The sequence below is a fragment of the Falco cherrug genome, chromosome 3 (assembly GCF_023634085.1).
Source record: "Falco cherrug isolate bFalChe1 chromosome 3, bFalChe1.pri, whole genome shotgun sequence".
Taxonomy (NCBI): domain Eukaryota; kingdom Metazoa; phylum Chordata; class Aves; order Falconiformes; family Falconidae; genus Falco; species Falco cherrug.
The window spans coordinates 97,648,758-97,667,552 of record NC_073699.1 but is presented as its reverse complement, the minus strand read 5'-3'; the positions used below and the strand labels follow the sequence as shown (position 1 = coordinate 97,667,552).

The 18,795-nt window shown below is 43.9% G+C and overlaps 1 protein-coding gene across 7 annotated transcripts in view; it reads right to left on the bottom strand.

The window, feature by feature from the left end:
* Window positions 1-17,285, bottom strand: part of NUP153 (nucleoporin 153) — a 46,330-nt gene extending 29,045 nt beyond the window's left edge. For 3 of the 7 annotated variants that reach the window (XM_055703627.1, XM_055703630.1, XM_055703628.1), the window contains exons 1-2: window positions 16,967-17,285; window positions 996-1,212 (exon numbers count right to left, since the gene is read on the bottom strand). In XM_055703627.1, coding sequence (XP_055559602.1) covers window positions 996-1,212; window positions 16,967-17,071 — 322 coding nt within the window. In that variant the 5' untranslated portion in view covers window positions 17,072-17,285. The remainder of the gene's footprint in view (window positions 1-995; window positions 1,213-16,966) is intronic. The other 4 variants (XM_055703631.1, XM_055703633.1, XM_055703632.1 and 1 more) reach the window with 2 other exon arrangements.
* Window positions 17,286-18,795: the final 1,510 nt, after the last annotated feature.

Sequence of the window (18,795 nt, the reverse complement as noted above, 5' to 3'; positions counted from 1 at the left end):
TGAAGACCTCCTCTATTCCTTTATCGAAACTTATTCTCAAGCTACAACTACACAGAAAGCAATACAGCTCCTTATTTACACTTAGAAGACTTCGGTGACAAAGGTATTTCCTCATTATTTTTCATTCTGCCAAGAACAGAAGCAACTGAATTTCTACACATGGTTATGTATGTGTGCTCAGACAAATCTCTCCTTATTAAAAATCAAGTTCCACAAGACTGCTAATTTAAGAGAAACTCACATAGCATCAAATTTACAGAGAAGAACTACAGAAACAGTGAGAGGCACACATATAAAACAGGTTAATCTTTTATAAAGTGAGGGGTTGCAAACTTCTTTGCCAAGGGTCCAAACAGGTTTTCAAAGACCCCACACTAGCCATGCACACACCTTAATGTTACCAAGTATTTCAAAAAGATTACCGTCATAAACCAAATTACAAAGTTCTCCATTAAACTAACAAGGAACTCTACTAAATTGATTGAAGAAGCTCAAAGGAAAAAAGTCAGGGCATGAGAAGGAATTTTTCTCTGGCATTCTAGCATCTGGTCTTCTGTTTTGAGGACAACAAAACAAATTAATGTTTTTATTACCTCAGGCAATTAGATAGACTTTCATTGCAAACCTTTTGAAAATAAAATGTAATCCAGCGCACTTGCAAATGAATATTATCAGTATTTTGCACCTGGTTAATGGACTACCTGAAGTTAACTGATGACTTCCAAGAGCTATGGGACAACCTCCAGTACGTTTCACAAATATGTTTACAGTTTAAAGCTAAGGTGGTTTCACAAACAGTTGTTGGAGGTTTTTTGTTTGGGTTTTTTTGAGCAGTTTGGTTTTGGTATGTGTGTGGGGTTTTTGGGTTGGGTTTGGGTTTTTTCTTTTAATTTTGTCAAAATTCTCCTTCCAGTTTCCCTTAGAAATTTAGATTCAAAACTAGAAATCTGTGAACAAATACAGATGGCCAGAATACTAAATGATTTTTCACATACCTTCTAAATTAATTCTTGCTGATTCAGGCGTCACTCTCCCATCAATCACTATGTTATCTTCATTTGCATAATCATGGTGATAGTTTACTGGATTCTCTTCCTGGTTCGTAGATTCATTTGCATCTACACATTCATCTTCATTTCTATTGAAATACTTCTGTAACCATCCTGGTACCATGTTTTTCACTGATTCTGTCACTCTGCTAATGATTCCCTGCTTGAAAGGAAAAATACTTGTTAATTACAGAAACACAGTCAATAGCATACGCTGGGATGCGACCTTGGACAGACCTTGAAGACAGACTGATAGCAATTATAGCAATTATTCTGAATAAGAATAAGATAGAGCGGATTGATCCTTGACATAGGATCTCTGTACTTTTGGGACATGAATGACAAATTAACCTAACTTTGATTTACTACTAACCTACCAGTTTCTGTACTTCACGGTTACCTTGGCTATGTGCAGAACTTTGAAATTTCAGCCGAAGTACAGCAGAGGCTTGTCAAGTCACAAGGTCATCAGGAAATTCTATTTCTAACTAACACCTGATGTACATACTTTATTTGAGGACTCCTCCTCTTCATGACTTCACTTGAAAAACCATCAAAAACAGAAACTCAGCAATTATCTATAGTGACAGTGCTGACCATAACAGCTGCTAGAATCAGTGAACTTAAATAACTCTAATTTTTCTAATGCTGACTACTGTGTATCAAAAAAACTGTTATGCTCTGAACACTCTGGGTATCCCGAAAGAAATCCCAGAAACAGCTACAGTTGAATAACAGATGCCTCACTACAGGACTCCGATTAGATCCATTTTGATACATTTAACTTCATGGTATGTTAAAGCTTTGGATCTCCAAACTTTAATATTCTGCAATTTCTGAATACATAAAAGCCCTATCCATTCTGACAGTTACCAATTATTTGCAATCCTTACACCCTGTGTTTAAGAAATAGTTATTTACCATTTTGTTTTAGGCAGTCACTCGTTCCCCATCATGCCTTCAAAATTTCAACACACCTTCCTGTCAAATCTCAACCCCGCGCAGCAGCAAATCGCTTGCAGCACAAAGCTCCCTCCCTCTCGCACTGACCACAGCCACAGAACCCGCTGCCAGACTCCGTAAGCTGCAAGCAAACCTGAAAGCTAACTCCACACTTGCAACACTTTGGAAACTGACAAGTAATGAGTTAAACAGATTTTTGTTGAACTCCATTGTCATTTGCTAACACATGTACCAAAGGCCCTGGCAAGGTACTTTGGCATTTTCCCGGATTTAGGCAACAAAATTTTCAAGTCAAAATTATTATTCTGTTGTAGAAAATTGTTACATGTTCAAAGAATATTCTCAGTCTAGTAAACAATTCTGAAACAAGAACTCTGCTGTATTCAACTTTCTTAAAAAATTTAGCACACAGACAAAACAGTAGCCCATTTCACTTATTCAAGTCTTACATGAGTTACAAACAAATTAGACATCCTTGAATCTGGAGTTAAGAAGGGAGTGGGGTAAGAGGAGGATGGGAAGGTAGAAAACAAAAAGGCTTTTCACAGAAAGAAAGTAGTCTTAATTTACAATCTGACATTTTCATAATGATTTGTAATTTAATCTTGTACTTGCACAAAGACAGAATAAATATCCAGAGACTGTTTACACCAGATAGAATACAGCGTAATAAACACATCCATCACAATTACCACACTAAGATGCACACAAGTATGCCCTGCTCAGGATGTTGCTGCTATTCTACATAAATACTAAGCCTCAGCTTTCCAACAAAAACTACTAACTGCATGTAATAGCAGAGTTCACAAACAGTTCAGCACACAGTACCAGTGAAGAGACGGTCCCTACTCTATCCCCAGCCCCTCATTTCCACTTTTCCCTGTGGCACACCGTCCCCCTTTTTTGCGGAGAATATTTTGCTGCTATGAATAAAAGATATCAGAAACTCACATGAGTTGGAATTTGCCAAAATGAGCAAATGGTCAGGACACAAACTGCATCCAAGGCAATCCTCTTTCCAAAAAAGCTAAGCACTACTGCTTGTAGTATTGCTAGAGAGTTTCTCGATCAGAGACTAGGGATTAATGGCCATATAATAGGCCTGTATGATTCCCTTGCTGAAGAAATCCTCCCAGGACTGAAAGCTACCCGAGACTCAAGATGGAAGAAGTTGTAGGCATCCAGAAAAGTAAACACCCAATCATTAGTAATCCTAATGAGTAACTGGAGAATCTAGCTAGACTAATAATTAACCAGGACGACATTTTAGCATCCATATCTAAAACCAGACTGGTTTGACTCTTTCTTGCATATGGCGGCCTTGCTAGCATTCTCCACATTATCAACGCTTTAATACTAAGCGGGGTAACACAGGGTGACTCCCCCAACCAACCCAGGAGCTGGAACTCGCTCAGCGCAGCTGTACTGCAGCAAGTACGAATAGCCTGCTCCATCTGGCTTGGGCACAGTGGAAGACAAGAAGCATGGGTTTGTGCTCCAGAAGACAGCATGCTGACTTAACTACAAAGCAAGGAAAAGCAAAATACATGGAAATGCACCTCCATTTTCTGCCTGCATAATGAAAATATTGATTAAAGGCATTGTGAAAGAACTATGCAGGCATTATGAATGAGCCATCATCAAACACAGATCTCACTACAAAAAAAAAAAAACCAAACAACCAAAAAAACCACACTTCTACTCTAAAAGCCACATACCTCAGATATGTCCACTCACAAAAAAATAAATAAAAAAAATAATATCAAGGACATTAAAATCTCCTTATGGCATCTCCTACCAGCCCATCACAGCTGAAGCCAATCAATAAAGCACCATGGCTGGATTCCTGTCCAAGTTGGGCAGTAAAGGTACCACTGACCAACTACACTTTGAAACATGCACACTCCATATTCTTGCCAGGACATTTCAGCAAAGGGTCATGCCTTGCACTGTCTTTAAAGCCAGCATTTTAATCTTAACATAACTGTCACAGCACTATCAAAACTAGCTGACTGCAGCAAGGCTTTCACCACCCCATACCAGATTAATAAGTAGTTCCCGTGCCTTCCCGGCACAGCCACCCATCCTCCCACAAGGTTTCAAAGGTTCATCTACTGTCCATGATGTTTCTTCATCCTCTTCAGGCCAGTCCACACTACTTCTTGCCTCTGCTGCATCCACCTCCAGAGCCCCCTTACATCCAGGGCACTCCCTCTTCTCCCTCTGCTTTTTCCAGGTCTCTCTTCATCCCATGCTCCTCTTCCTTTGGTCCTTCTCTTCCACACCCCTTAGAACTATTTAACTACTTAGCAGGAACCAGCCACAGCTGCACCTTATCCACATCAGCCAACCCACCGCCCCTGAAGCCAGCCCACAGCTGTATGTTATCAGTGTTAATTAACCCAGCTTCATTCCTCTACAATTCCTCTACACCTACCTATTGGTTTTCTTATTCTTCAACTTCAGCATATGCATTTGAACACCCTTTCCCTCCCTCTGCACACACAAGAAGCCTACCCTGTCAGCAGCCGAGCACTCTCCCTCTACTGCTCCAGTGCCACCAGCTCTGTCCTGTGTCCACCCCAGGTTCCCTCTGCCTATCTCAGGTTCCCTGGTGCTACCACCTCCCCACACAGGCCTCACAGATCCTTCTAGAAGACTGACAAGGCTGCTACACATCTCATTGATGCAGACAGATCTTCAGAGGTGAAATACAAAAGACATGGCACAAGACAATTCTAACAGGCTTATTCCTCCATCAAAATCGGTGCTGACTGCTCAGAACCCATCTCCTCATGCCACAAGTAGGGACTGGTTCCTGAACATCTTCAGTCACTACAGCTACACTAAACACACTACTGCACAGAAACTCTTCTACAGGCCACAGGGGCACCAAACTTAATATTGTGAAAGGGCAGAAGACGCCACGGGGCAATTCCAATGACACGTAGCAGTGTTTTAGTCACTGAATGTGTTTCAGTCTTTAACCGGCTGAATTTAGAACTGCTGTCAGTACCAACAGTTGTCTGCTAATCTTAAATACACTCATACTCTATGCTCATCCTAAAATATCAGCAGGAAAGCAGAACAAAACAAAAAAACCCAAGCAACACACCACTAAAAAGATTCAGTAGCTTAGGAATAGATATTTACAGAAGTTTTTCAAGTTCTGTGCATCATCCTAAGTGCCGGCAGCTCTGCTAGATGTGTCTAAGTCTATGTATACAAACACCACAGCAACAGTAACTACAGTTACTCAAAGGCATATTGCCTTCAGATGCAGCTCTAAGCAAAAGATAATGTAGTTAGAACCACAAATCAGTAAACAAACACATCACAATTTACTACTTTAAAATCCTATTTCTTTAAAGGATTAATAAAAAGAAAGAAAAATCTATAGGTTATAGTCACAGCTCAAATTCCAAACTTAAAAGCAGGCTATTTCTTGACCAAAAATATTTAGGGAACAGGACAGTTTTCCCACCTCGCAAGGGTCTCTCACATAGCATAGGGTGGGGTGGGCAGGAGTACTTAGCAATAACGCATCACTGGAAAGCATCTATTTTTCTAATTGAGTTGATTTCAGTCTGAGAGGCTTAAGTAAATCCCACTATACAACACAGGACGTACTAAAAAAATTATACCGAAATTACAGAAAACGTCATACACCAACATGAATTTGTCAGCGATGCAAAACACACAACCGGATAAAAGAGCTAATTTCCACTTCACTGTATGCTCATCCCTGAAAAGCATCAAGTTTTTACCTCCAGGCCTCTCGGAGATTTCTTTGCTTCCCATTTCAAAGTTCAAGTTATTAAAACACAGAAAGCAGTAAGTCCTCAAAAAGAAAACCTGTACCTAATGGTGAAGTTCACCTAGACAGAGCAGAACAATCTAACAACTTCCAACCATCAATGGGGAATTTCCGTGCCCTCTCCATCCCCCACAGTTACCTCACGTCAGCTCTGGCACATAGCAGACTACTCTCCGTACTAGCTGAATCCATAAATCTGGCAAAAAGTACATGTTTCTCTGTCGGACTAATGAGTTCAACTGGCTCAGTGCACCAGAACTGGCCCAAGAGAGAAAGCAAGATCAGGCAGCCAGGAGGAGAGGAAGAAGAAACAAAATTTCTCCCTCTTTTTTTTTTTAACCATCCTGTGTCCATACTGACATTAAAGAGATTGTCTCTTTCTCCTCTTCAATCCACCCTTCTCTTGTGCTGCCGCTAGCACATATATGCAGCCAAGTGACAAACTGTATCAGGGCTCTATCAAATAGATCTAGCCAAAAATTTGTGTCTAGACTGTGATGACAAGGACTACCCCTCAGGGGCATCAGATCACTGGTCCAGCTCACGCTGTGGCTGCATGGGTGCTGATGTAAAAGCGGGAGCAGAAATGGAAACATGACACGATTGTCTCTTGCAGCAGCAGACTTAGACTGGCTTAGACTAACTCCGCTTTTGCTGTTTAGGGAGTGGTTTCAATCTGGACATAGGACAGCAGTTTTATACTTCATTTAGAAAAAAGACATAAAACTTATGACTTAATATGAACAATATGTTACAGGAATGCCATTAATTATGTAACATTTGAAAAACATAAATTTTATTAAAGGCAAGCAGACTACTTCAGACTTATTTCTAAAAATCATGAAGAAGGGATTATGATACCAAATGCCAGTGTATTTCCTTCTTATTGCTTGAAGTGAGCCTTATTTTCCTTAATCTAGTTAGCTTTAGAATAAACATTCCAGAGAAATTCAGGTGCTGTTTTACATTCTGGCACTGCCTGCACATCTGTACTCATCATTCTCACTTCCATCTGAGTGCCAAATGCTAACGTATGCTCCGATAGATAAATCTGTGCCTAACCCGCTAGGTTAAATCCTTGTGACGCTGAATCGTTTTATCTCAAGTTCTGCCCACACCTTTATTTGACACAGTGACATTACAAAAGAGAGCAAGAAGTATAAGGCACCTTCCTTCCTTCGCTTTAGTTAACCCTCAGCAGCAATCAGTGATGGGCGCTGTAAATTACTGAGCATACATTCAGTGTTACATGTTGAGACAGAAATCTATCAGCATCAAAAAGAAAAAAAAAAAAAGATTAAGGAGACTGCTTTCACTTACAACTTACAAGCAGTTCTAAAGGAGTTCTTCCTTAATCTACGATGAGACTCTAAGTACGGTTAGTATTTTTTATTGAAAGACCACCACACTTACGCACCTTATGCACACCTGTGCATAGCTAAATTTCATAGACAGTGCATAGGATTCCATTAAGTGAAATGCTGCTCAGGCTATTTTTATTTTCCTGTAAGGGAATCCTAGAGTCCCTAATTTTTACTTAACAAGTACCACAACACCTAAGAAAACATGGCATCAGGATAACAAACTCTGTGATAACTGCACAGACAGGAAGTTTGAAGTTTTCAAAATCAGAATGATCAAGAAATACATTTCCCATAGCACTAGATGGTTTTTACAAGGCCATTAGCACAAGTTACCAGACTTAGCAAAGTACAGTAACATACGTTTTATATTTAGGCATAAAATTGCCTATTTCATTTATAGGTATTCTTTATATAGTAAGGCCCAATTCAATACAGTATTTCAACATCACCAAATGTAACTGATAATAGAAATGCTAAACCCTTCCTATTTCCTGCATTTATGGCAAGTAAGTTTATGCATACAAAGGCTCTCCATGTATCATATCCCATAGAACAAATAGACCCCTAGCAAAGAATTAAACATTTTCAGTGCCACTTTACCTAAAAGCACTCACAAGCAAACATGGCACCACAGGCAAATTTATGGCATGTAGTAATGAGGACACATTATGTATGTAAAACACAAGCAAGGGTAGACCAAATTCTGCAACAACTCCTGACTCACAGCTTGCTGATGTCCATCCCAGTGTCCAAGGCTTTATAGATAATTTGAAATATATTTCTACAAAAGTACTTTCTGCTACAAAATTTCATTCCTGCCACTTTGGAGTGCACTTCGAAGTAAATCAAAATCTTCAAACAAGACGACTGGAATTAATGTTTTGAATTAAATGTGGTGTAAGCGAAAGATAGGAAAGTACTTTCATGGTCCCTCTGAAGTATCCCTCCTTTCCATGCTGATCTACAAACTGAGCTGACAACACAAGATGCTAGTGGTTTTGTAAAATGTAACATGTCAATCCTGTTGCACATTCAACACGTTATCTTATTAACAATTTTGAACACGTTAAGTTGAAGTAACCAACAAATCACCTTTAGTTATTCTCTGTGATACTGCTTAGTTTAGCAAAACTCAAAGCCTTCCCACTTTTTGAGTATCATTCACATTGTTTAGCATATAAAAGTTAAACCTCACAATTCATCTAAACCAGCAGAACCTGTAATTACTTTAAATAGGATACATTTAACCCTGCTGCATACACTTCTGGACTAGATTTAAAAATTTAAAAATTGGTGCCTACAAGAAACTAAAACACCAACCCTTCGGCACAGCTGCTTTAGCTGCAGCAGTGGTGACTACTGTTAACATTCTCTGACACTTTAAGTTAAGATTCTGAAACCGTAAAGCCAAGGCAGGCTCACCTCTACTGCAGGGCAGTAATCTTCAGTCATAAAGCACTGTCTTTCTGGCCATATTTTTTCACTGCAGCTCAACTGACACACAACTTGTCCAGAAAGATTATTTTTTTAGTGATTGAAGGTAATGGCATCTACAAACCAGTATATATTCTACAACTCTGTAAAGTAAGTTTAATAACAAATACTAAGGGCTGACATTAGAAGAGGTGCACTGCTCTAGCTAAATTTAACATGTTATCTAGTTGCACCACAGTAATTCCCCAATACAGCTACATTTAAACCAGTTTAAACCTTGTTTACATCTGCTTAGCACAGGATGACTTAAACTACAAATGCATCCATACTACAGGCTTGCGCATACTGATAATAGTTTTTCCTCACAGATTTAAGGTTTCCTTATTGTAAATACTTCAGTGCCTCACCAGACCCATAATCCAGTCTCCAAGAAAATGCCAGTTGAACAATTTAACTCTTTGCTTGGTTTACTTAAGTCTTGGAAGTCACTAGTCCTTGAGCTCTAATAGGGGCAGGAGTCGTGCGACTCACCAGCTTCCAAAAAAAAAAAAAAAATTTAAAAAAGTGATTCAAAATACAACCATAACTAAAAGCAAAGTCAGCCTGCTCTCCAGGACACTCTCACACAACTCTTTTCAAGAGCAGACCTTACGGAGACAAGAAATAACCTCCGCAAGGAGAAAGAAAACTTTCTGCTGGCACAGGTATTCGCAGAGCTAGCCTGTGTGCCAAAACCATAGCTGCAAGACTTCAGTGCATGTTGGTGCCCATGTGTTAGCATACACATTTTTTGCCAGCAAAGGTGAATGTAAAGATGAACTTATGTTTACTTTAAAAAACATGGTGGTCACAGCCAAGCCAAACACACACAAAGGCACTGTAATTAAACACAACATGCAATTATGAGATGAGTTATTGAATCTCAAAGGAAACTCCCCTCCTCAGAAATATTAGTACTGCTGTCCCAATATGAAAGTTTTAGGGCTTGAAGTCTTTTCTTGTCAAAAGAAAGGGAATGTACTTGTACACTCTCACACAAAAGCAAAGAAAATCAAATGTCATAGTTAAGAGAAGGTCTTTTAATTAATAAGTATTTTCATACAGTAATCTAGAATACCACAATGACAAATACTGTATCAGCAAGTTGCAAAACTACTTAAGCTTCAGGCAAAGTCAAACAAGCTAGTTCATACTTGTCTTCACTCAGTTTTAAGATGGTCCAACTGATTTGGCTTAAAGGGGTTTAGAGACTACTTTCCCTGTCCCTTCCACCAACAACTGATGGATATAACCATCTCCCACCAGAGGTGGTGACAAACAGCTGTGAATAACACTACTACCTTTAAGTGGCTCAACCCTTAGCAAAATTAACATCTCTTTGGCTTAAAAGGGGCATTTAAAATGTACCTTTCAGACAGTTGCAAGAAGAAGATAAAACCTGTAGCGTTTAGGCATAAGGGCAAGGACAGAGCAAGTCAAGACTTCTAAGCAGCCCTATAAATTAAAATAAGTAAAATGAGGAATGCAGCAGAAAGAGAAGATACCTGGCACAAGAGATCTGTACAAGGGAAAACAATAATATGTCCAAATTTAGGGCAGTTGTTCATGAAACTGCATAGATAAATAATTTAATACCCTAACAAGTACTAAAAAATTCTGCCTAGTGGCTAGAATTCCTCATTAGAACAATATTGTGGGCACTTAATTCTTCAGCATTGAGGGCTTATATTGTATGCTACAAAAAGCACAGAGGAGAGTTTTCATTATACTGTCTTAGTAGTACACACCAAGAATCATATACTGAGGAACAACTCCTCCCCCTTCTATCAAGGCTATATAAATATCACTATTCAACATATTGTAGATGTACAAGAGCTACAAAATAAATACTGGATTGCTTACAAAGAACATTAAAAAGCAAAAAACCCAGAGTTTTTGCAGTTTCATGGCAGAAAAATGGAAAAGCGCACCATGTGACCTATCACTAAAAAAACAGAAGACATTTTAAAAAAACTGTCTGGAAAACCGTAACCCTAGAGAAGAGCCTCTTAGCTATTCTCGAGGGCAACCCTGCAATTTACTCTAGATAAAATGCTACAGTGAGATGGATGTGTTCTTTCTTCCCTCAAAAAGCAGCACAGTCCTGAAGACAGCATTAGAGGGTGGACCAACAAAGAACTACCAACCCACAGAAACATTGACATTTACACTGAATCAACACGTCTGGGCGTGCTCTCTGGTCCAACAGCAGCACTAAGAGAACTGTGCACACGCAGAGGCTGTAAGGCACCGCAGAGGCCACCTACTCCAAGCCCCTGCTCAGACGAGGACCAAGAACAGCAGGTCTCCCACAGCTTTGTCCACCTGGGTTTGGAGCACCTCCAGGGATGGAAACCCCTCTGGGCAGTTCTTCCAATACATTGGCTATCCTCACAGTTAAGATTTTTCCTAAAAAGAAATCAAAATTTCTACTTTTGCAGCTTGAGCGCATTCATTGTCTCTTTTCCTACTGCTATGAACCTCCCAGAAGAGCCTCGCTACACCTTCTCTATACTCTCGTCAGGTATCTACTCTTCTTAAGCTGAACACACTCAGCTTGCTCAGCCACATGCCACAGCCCCCTAATCATCTTGTTGGCCCTCAAGTAGACTCACTCCAGTACGTCACCACCTTTTTTTGTACTGGAGCAGCCAAAATTGGACACAACGCTCCAGATGCAGTCCTAGAAGTGCTAAATAGAGGGGAAAAACCACTTCCCTCAACGTCCTTCCCACACACTAACACTGCTCAGTATGCAGTTGGCCTTCTTTACCTCAAGAGCACGCTACTGCCTCAGGTTCAGCTTGCTGTCCAGCAGGCAGGCGGGTTGTTTTGTCCCAGATGCAGGACTTACCATTTGCCTTTACCAAACCTCAACAAGCTCCTGGCAGCCCATTTCTGCCGGGATTCCTCAATGGCAGCCCTACCCCTCATCATATGATACAGCTGACGTTCTTCCAGGTTTGGTATCATCTGGGAACCTCTGAGGATGCATGCCATTCCTCCATCCCCGGTTGTTAATAAAGACATATAATATTATCAGCCCCAGTATGAACCCCTGAGAGCCTCTACTGGCAGTCAGCTGCCACAGGAACTCTGTACCGCTGATCACAACTCTTTGAGGCCAATGGTCCCGCTCATTTTCCAATCGCTTTACAGTCCACATTTCACCAACCAGACTACAGGGATAACAGGGGAGATCATGCAGAGAGCCTCACTGAAGTCCAGGTAAATGACATCCACTGCTCACCCAGTGCCCCCTAAGCCAGTCATCCCGCTGTGTTATGAATCTGTTACACGATGCCACGGTAGTCTGCATCTGCACCAATCTGAAATAGCTCTGCTCAAACTTTTTAGGCACGCAAAAGATTTTGAACTCTGTCCTCCTGCAGTCTGTAGGATCAGCAGCAGCTCAGTTCCTCTGCGGCAGAGGAGCAAGAACCGGTTCTAATTACTGACTGGAAGAATAAATAACTCTGAGGAAGCGATGTGCTGCCAGCAACCAAAGGCAATTTGCAGCGTCCCAGCTAACACAGTCAATTATTTCATCTGTTTTTTCTTCTCCTAAGATACTGCTCACTAGCACTGTTTTTCTCTAATACTTCACAGCCTCCAAGGCTGTCATGACAACACACTGAAAGACAAACCCCAAAATATTAATAAAATGCTACAGCAGTAATTGTCTATGATTTGTTATACCACTAAGAGCACTGTTAGCCTAAAGGAGAGAAAACTGTCACTATCTCAGTTTTAAAAGTTCTTCCCAAGTAGGACACATTTTTGTGTATGGTAAAAGTAGAAAGCCAAGTACCCCATGTAAACATCTGTTTTGCTAATACAATTTGATATTGCTGTGACAGAAAACCTCTGTCGTTAACTACTAGGGGCAGTTCAAATTTTAGCTCGGTATGCTAGCCTACTACTAAACCAAAACAAGCAGAGAAATGCATACAAATATAAATACAACCACCTAACCAGGCTTCATGGTGCAACCTTATTGACAGGAGTTAAACCAATACAATTATACTTGTGTAGGTCCTTACAGACATTCTTAATAAAGATTTTTCTAAATTACTATTTTCCTGCTTCGGGTTTATGAAACAGTATCTAGTTTACAATACTCAATCTCATACTCTAGGGACTCCCTCTGCATGAGTTTCAAAATTGCCTTCCAAAATAAACCTGGTGGTTTACAGGATTCCTTCTGCCTGCAGTCACTGCCCACCAAGAAAATCCCATGCATACACCAAACAATAGTTTACAACTGGCCTACCTTCAAGACGGCAGCAAGCAATAATGTCATGATTTAGACATTGCTGCATATAGCTGAAGTTCCCCATCCCGTAGCTATTCCATCTGGGAAGAATCTTACATGATGTCTCAAGTGACTTTGTTAAAATCACCAACCCAGAAGGGCTTTCATGACCAGGACCAGCAAATGTGCCGTTCGGTGGCTGTTTGGTCCCCTCTTCCAGGTAACATCCTAACAACATCAGCACAAGACCAACTACAAACATGCAGCAACTTACGTTGGTTTCATCAAGGGAAACATCTTTAGATTGTTTTCTTGTATATCAGGGCAGCACATCTACATTATAAATATGCACTGGCACGTACACATGTAAGAGAAAACAAAAACATATTGCTCCCCAGCAGAACCTACACATATCTGTACTATCAAACAGCTCTAAGCTGAAGCTTAACATAAACATACATGTTTATGGGAAGGTTATAAAGACTTTTCAGCTAATTGTCTTTTCTCATGCTTGAATCTGCTTGTATGAGTTTTAAAGTCTAGGAGAGTCAAAGTTCTCCGATGTTTTCATTTGAATGGTTAATTATCAAATAAAAAAATAACCAAAAAGGTAACTTTAGTCTCATCTCTTCTAAGTCACATTTAGAATCTTTGAAATCTCTATGTTACCTTTTATATAGGTAGATATATAAAAGGTAAACCAGTGCACACTCGCACACACATGCGTGTGCCAAATTAAACATAAAATTAACAACAGGAACATACTATACTAGAAGATGTTTAATAAGTCAACAATGTAAACACTCATCCCATTAACACATCCACACTAGTAATTCCAGTCATCAGTCTACGTAAATGACTAGGACAAACCCGCATTTAGAAGCACCGGGGCCACATCCGGAAGATGAAACCCAGATGTTGGACACAAGAACTTGCTCACTTGCATGTGCTTCGGTCTCAAAAGAAGCCATAATTTTAACTCAAGTGCCTAAGCCCCTCACATGGTACAGAAGGAGGCTGGATATTTCAGCATGAGATGGCGGAGTAAACAGGTAGCATGCCGAGCACAGCATCATCTAAAGTCAATGCATTCAGCATGGACCTGTCAACACTTAGGAAAGCGCAGTCAATGGAGAGACTCCTCATTCTCCCGGAACACCCAACCGGCTCTTTTCTTTCTGAGATACAATTCCCACCCCACAAACCTTCACAGTGGGTGATTCTATACCATCTTTACTTAGCAGTGCTGCCACTTCTCGTTTGTCAGTTTGTTTAATAATATAGCTGCTGATTGCATACTTTTTTAAGGCAGGATGGTAGCTCAGAAGGGAAAATACCACAGTTTAGTCCCTTCACTAATGGGGGGGCCTGTACCCACATCTCTACCTTCCAGGAGAATACGCAAGCTGTAAGTCAGAGCCTTCTCTTTCAGGCAGTAGCTGTTCACCTCTGCTATTTGAGGCTGGTTTAAAAGAAGGCTCTAGATTTAAAAAAAAACAACACATACACAAACATAATGAAGCATGGCTCTAAAGTGTAATTATCAGGCACTTGCGGAGAAAAAGGCAGGAAATATCAGGCTTTGCATGTTTGCTCCAAGGAACATCTAACATAAAACATTTAACTTCTGAGATCAAGGATCAGAGCCTGCATGTCTCCAGTCTTGGAGGGCAACATCTTCTTATACATCCTCTTTCTGGCTCAGTGAATCATGCATTCTTTTTCTGGATAGTAACACAGCTTCAGCCAGGAGAACTGAAGACAACACACAGCCTGGTGACTGGGACACTCGCCCAGAGAGTGGAAGATGTAGGTTGATCCCTCCAGGCAAAAAAGGAATCTGAAGAAGGGTCTACCACATTCTGAACAAATGCTTTAGCATTAAAAAGCAGCAGCAGCACCTCCTCTTCCAACTGTCTTCTAAAGCTGTTGCGGTACTTTAGAGAAGACTGACACTGCAGCGCATGTTGGGCACAATTGGAGAATTCTCACCTGACTGAACTCCCCAGGAGACTATGACAAAACAACAACATCCAGAAAGCAGACAATCAAGAACCAGGCATTACACTAATCATCTCTCATACAAGTGAGAAAAAAACCCAAACCAAACAGATATCCCAGGGACTTTAAAGCTATACCACCTACAGTGTTTAGGCACCTTCAGAGCCTGATGGTAAGAGACTGAGGGTTTTCAGAACTGCAGTTTTGACTGCAAGCACCTAGAACAGTTCAATTACAGTGGTTCTATGAACCTACTTATTGACAGTAGTTAGGGGAGAGGGGAATCAGTATCTGAAGTACAACCTCATGTCAATATTATTGCATTGAGCACCTTCATGTCTTCCCAAGCTCATTACTGAGACAATCGACACTAAACCACTGAATACTTCTGCAGAGTCGTTATTATATTGGAAACACAAACACTTGTCAATTAATTCAAATTTAAAGTTAGCTATCTATCCAGAGCTCATCTTCTTATGCAATGCAAGTCAGTGAGCTGCGTAGGGTTAAAAAGCTATCCATTATAACAAAAGCACACACCTGACATCTATCAGTTTGCCTATTTATTTAATTGTTACAATTTTTTTCCCCAATATATTACTGTTAATTTCATCTGTGTATTTGATTTGTAGCATCTGTTCTCTGGGCAGAATCCCACAGATATCCTGAAGCACGTGTTTGCTTTGGCACATTGTTTAAATAAACCTACTGGAAAATGCACAGACAATAGAAGTGTCCGAAAACCATCCATGCTAATTATTTTAAATTTGTGTGTAAGGTTTATCAGTTATCTACGCAGTATCAACACGTGCAAGATATGGCAATTTCATCGTTATTCTATCATTCACGTAAGAGCTTTCAGCATTTGCTCTGCAAGTGCAGTGATCCTTTGTATGAAGCCTCACCGTGCTAGCTTTACAAGGACAACACTGCTGATCAGTATAATACGTAAAAGACTCAGTACTTCCCAAATAATAAAAACTAATTCAGCAACAGCTCGTGCATAACACTCCCTCAATTTTGCACATATTATTCAATCCCCTAGCTCGTGTTACGGATTTAATAATGCAGAGGGTTTGGCCACACAGGTAACTTCGGGTTCACAAATACACGTGGAGGGCATTTCCAGAGCACTGTCTCTGGGCATCTTGAAATTTCTTGGTAAACAGCAATAAACAGCAATCGGGAAGGACCTCTGCTTCTCCCCCGGCTCCAGCCCCTCTAAACGGCATGGGACTTTGGCGTTCTGATTTACGAACTGTTTTTTTGTTATCCATCTCCTCTGCCCTTCAATACAAAGGAGAACAAACGCCTTATGAATTACATTTCACTTGCACTGCATCAGCACATTTAGGCACAGGCAAGAGCCTGAAGAAACTACCAGATGGAGACCTGAGGGTTCTGCACACAGCATCCGACAATAAAAAATAAATAATAATAATAAATAAAAATAAATCGATGATGCCTAACTACCCAGCACCCTCACAAACTCATTTGCACATCTGAAACTTGTCAAGAGAGGGAAATATTTGAAGCGATGCGCTGAAATCTGGAAAGTAACTACACCCGGTAAGGCAGCAGCGGTTTAGGCAGGGAGGGGCTGGCCCCGGACGGGGGCACGCGGGCAGCAGGCAGCGCTCGGTCCCTCTGCTGCGCACCCCAGGGTCGCTGAGGGGCCGCGCAGCCCCCACACCAAACGGCCACCCCGGGGGGGCCCCCGCAGCCGAGGGGCCGCGGCGCGGCGGGGGAAGGAGCGCCCACCCGCCGGCCGCCGCCTCCCGCCTTCGCGCCCTGAGGAGCGGGCCGAGGCCCCGGCCCGGCGGCAGACAAAAGGGAGGCGCGGAGCCCCCGCGGCTGCCGGCGGAGCGGGAGCGGGGCGGGCGCCCGGAAATCCCACAATCCCCGCGGCCTCGGCGGGAAACCCCGCGCCGCTCCACCGGGAAAGCCCGGCCCGAAGCCTCGCACGTGGGGGGGAGGGGAGGCCCCGCCGCTGAGGGGACACGGGGAAAGGCCCGCCCGGGGTGACCCCGCCGCCGCGCCTCACCTGCTTGCTCCTCGCGTAGGGAGGCTTCGAGGCGCCCAGGTGGTACCGCCGGGTCCGGATCTTGCCGCCGCCACCGAGCCCGCCGCCGCCGCCTCCCGAGGCCATGATGGGATCCGGCCCCTCTGCTGCCCCGGCCCCGCCGCGCGCGCGGGCCGGGCCCGGCCCCCCACCGCCGCCGCCGCCTCGTGTGCGGGCGCGCTTCCCCCCTGCGGCCCAGCGGCGGCTCCGCCCGCTGCGCTGTCACCGTCCCCGCAGGGATGCGCCCGGCCCGGCCTGCTCACCGCTCCCGCCCGCCACGCGCCGCGCGGCCTGGCGCGGGGGCTCCGCGGCCTGCCCCTCCCCTCCCCTCCCCTCCCCGCCCCCCCGCGCCGCGCCGCGCCGCCGCACCAACCCCCCCCGGCGCGCGCGCGCCCTCGCTCGCTCGTGCTCGCTCGCGCGGGCGGGCGGGCGGGCGCGCGCGCTCCCTCTCACGTCCCGCCGCGCTCCCTCCGAGCGCTCCTCGGCCCCGCGCCGCCCGGCCCCGCGCTGCCCGCCCGCTCGCGGCCGAGCCGCCGCACCCCTCCCCCCTCCGGCCGACCAACCACACGGCGTCCGCCCGGGCGGCTGCGCGTCACCGGAGCGCGCCGGGATTGCGTCACCGAGCGGGACCGCCCGGCAGCCCCCGCGCGCCGGGGCACCGCCCGCCCGAGGGAAGCGGGAGGGGCCGGGAGCTCCCCCCCCCCCGCCCCCCGCCGGGCCCCGCGGAGGAGAGCGGGAACCCGCCCCCGGGCCGCAAATGGGCGCGGGGCGGGCCGCAGGCTCGGAGCCGGGCTGGTGAGGGCCTTAGGCCGCACCGGGGGGAGCCCCGGCGGCGTTACCGCCCCGTGCCGGGTGACGAGCCAGGCCCAGGGCCTCCCGCCCCGCCCGGGGCGCGGAGAGCTTGAGGAGCGGGCCGGGCCGGGGCTCCCGCCGGGCGCCGCCGGGTTTGCGCAGGCCGCGGGGCTGAAGGCCTGCAGGCCTGTCCTCACTCTGTGGTGGAGTGGGAGCAGGTGGGGGGAAAAAAAACCCTTCGACACAGCTTTTCCTTCCTCAAAACAAAAGGAAGATTGCATTTCTAGTACAGATTTTTAAAATGTAGAAATACGTTTATTTTTATATTCGACTGGAAGTGGAGAAAAATCTACGGGTCTACATCTTATTTAGAGCACTGATCTGCCCAGGGAATGATGGAGCAGCACCAAAAATCCCAAGCACCTTCCCCATCTAGAGTCAGTAAAAATGTTCACTCCAAAAAACTGCCCAGAACATTCTAAAAAGATTACTGACACAGGTACTTGACAGTCACAGAGAAGAACTGTGATGTGGTGCGCATCCCTTCCACCAAAAATAAATGCATTTGTCACAGCACACACCTGAAAAAGGAACGTATCAGACTCTGGGGCTTGGGGGCACTCAAACCAACAAGGGCAATTCTGAAGGCTTGAAGAAAAAATCAACTGGCAGCCAGCAGAGCAGGAACTGCTTTTAGAAGGAAAGTTAATGGGGAGCTTGGTACTGCTGGGTCTTTGTTTCCTATCAGCTTTTTTTTAACCTCACTGGTATCATCCCAGCTCTCCTACATGACTCGCTCCTCCTCAATTTCTTAGTCCTGCTGTCATGGTTATCTAAAGGAGAGAACAGTTTCCAAAACATGAGCAGTGTGGAATTACCTTCCAGGTATTTCTCCTCATGAAGTCCACTTTCAAAACTCCAGTCTCTTCCTCTCCTACCCTACCACTGCAAATCCGATTTTAACTGCAGTAGGGATGACTTGCAGTGACATAATCCCTTCCAGGGCATGAAACACATGG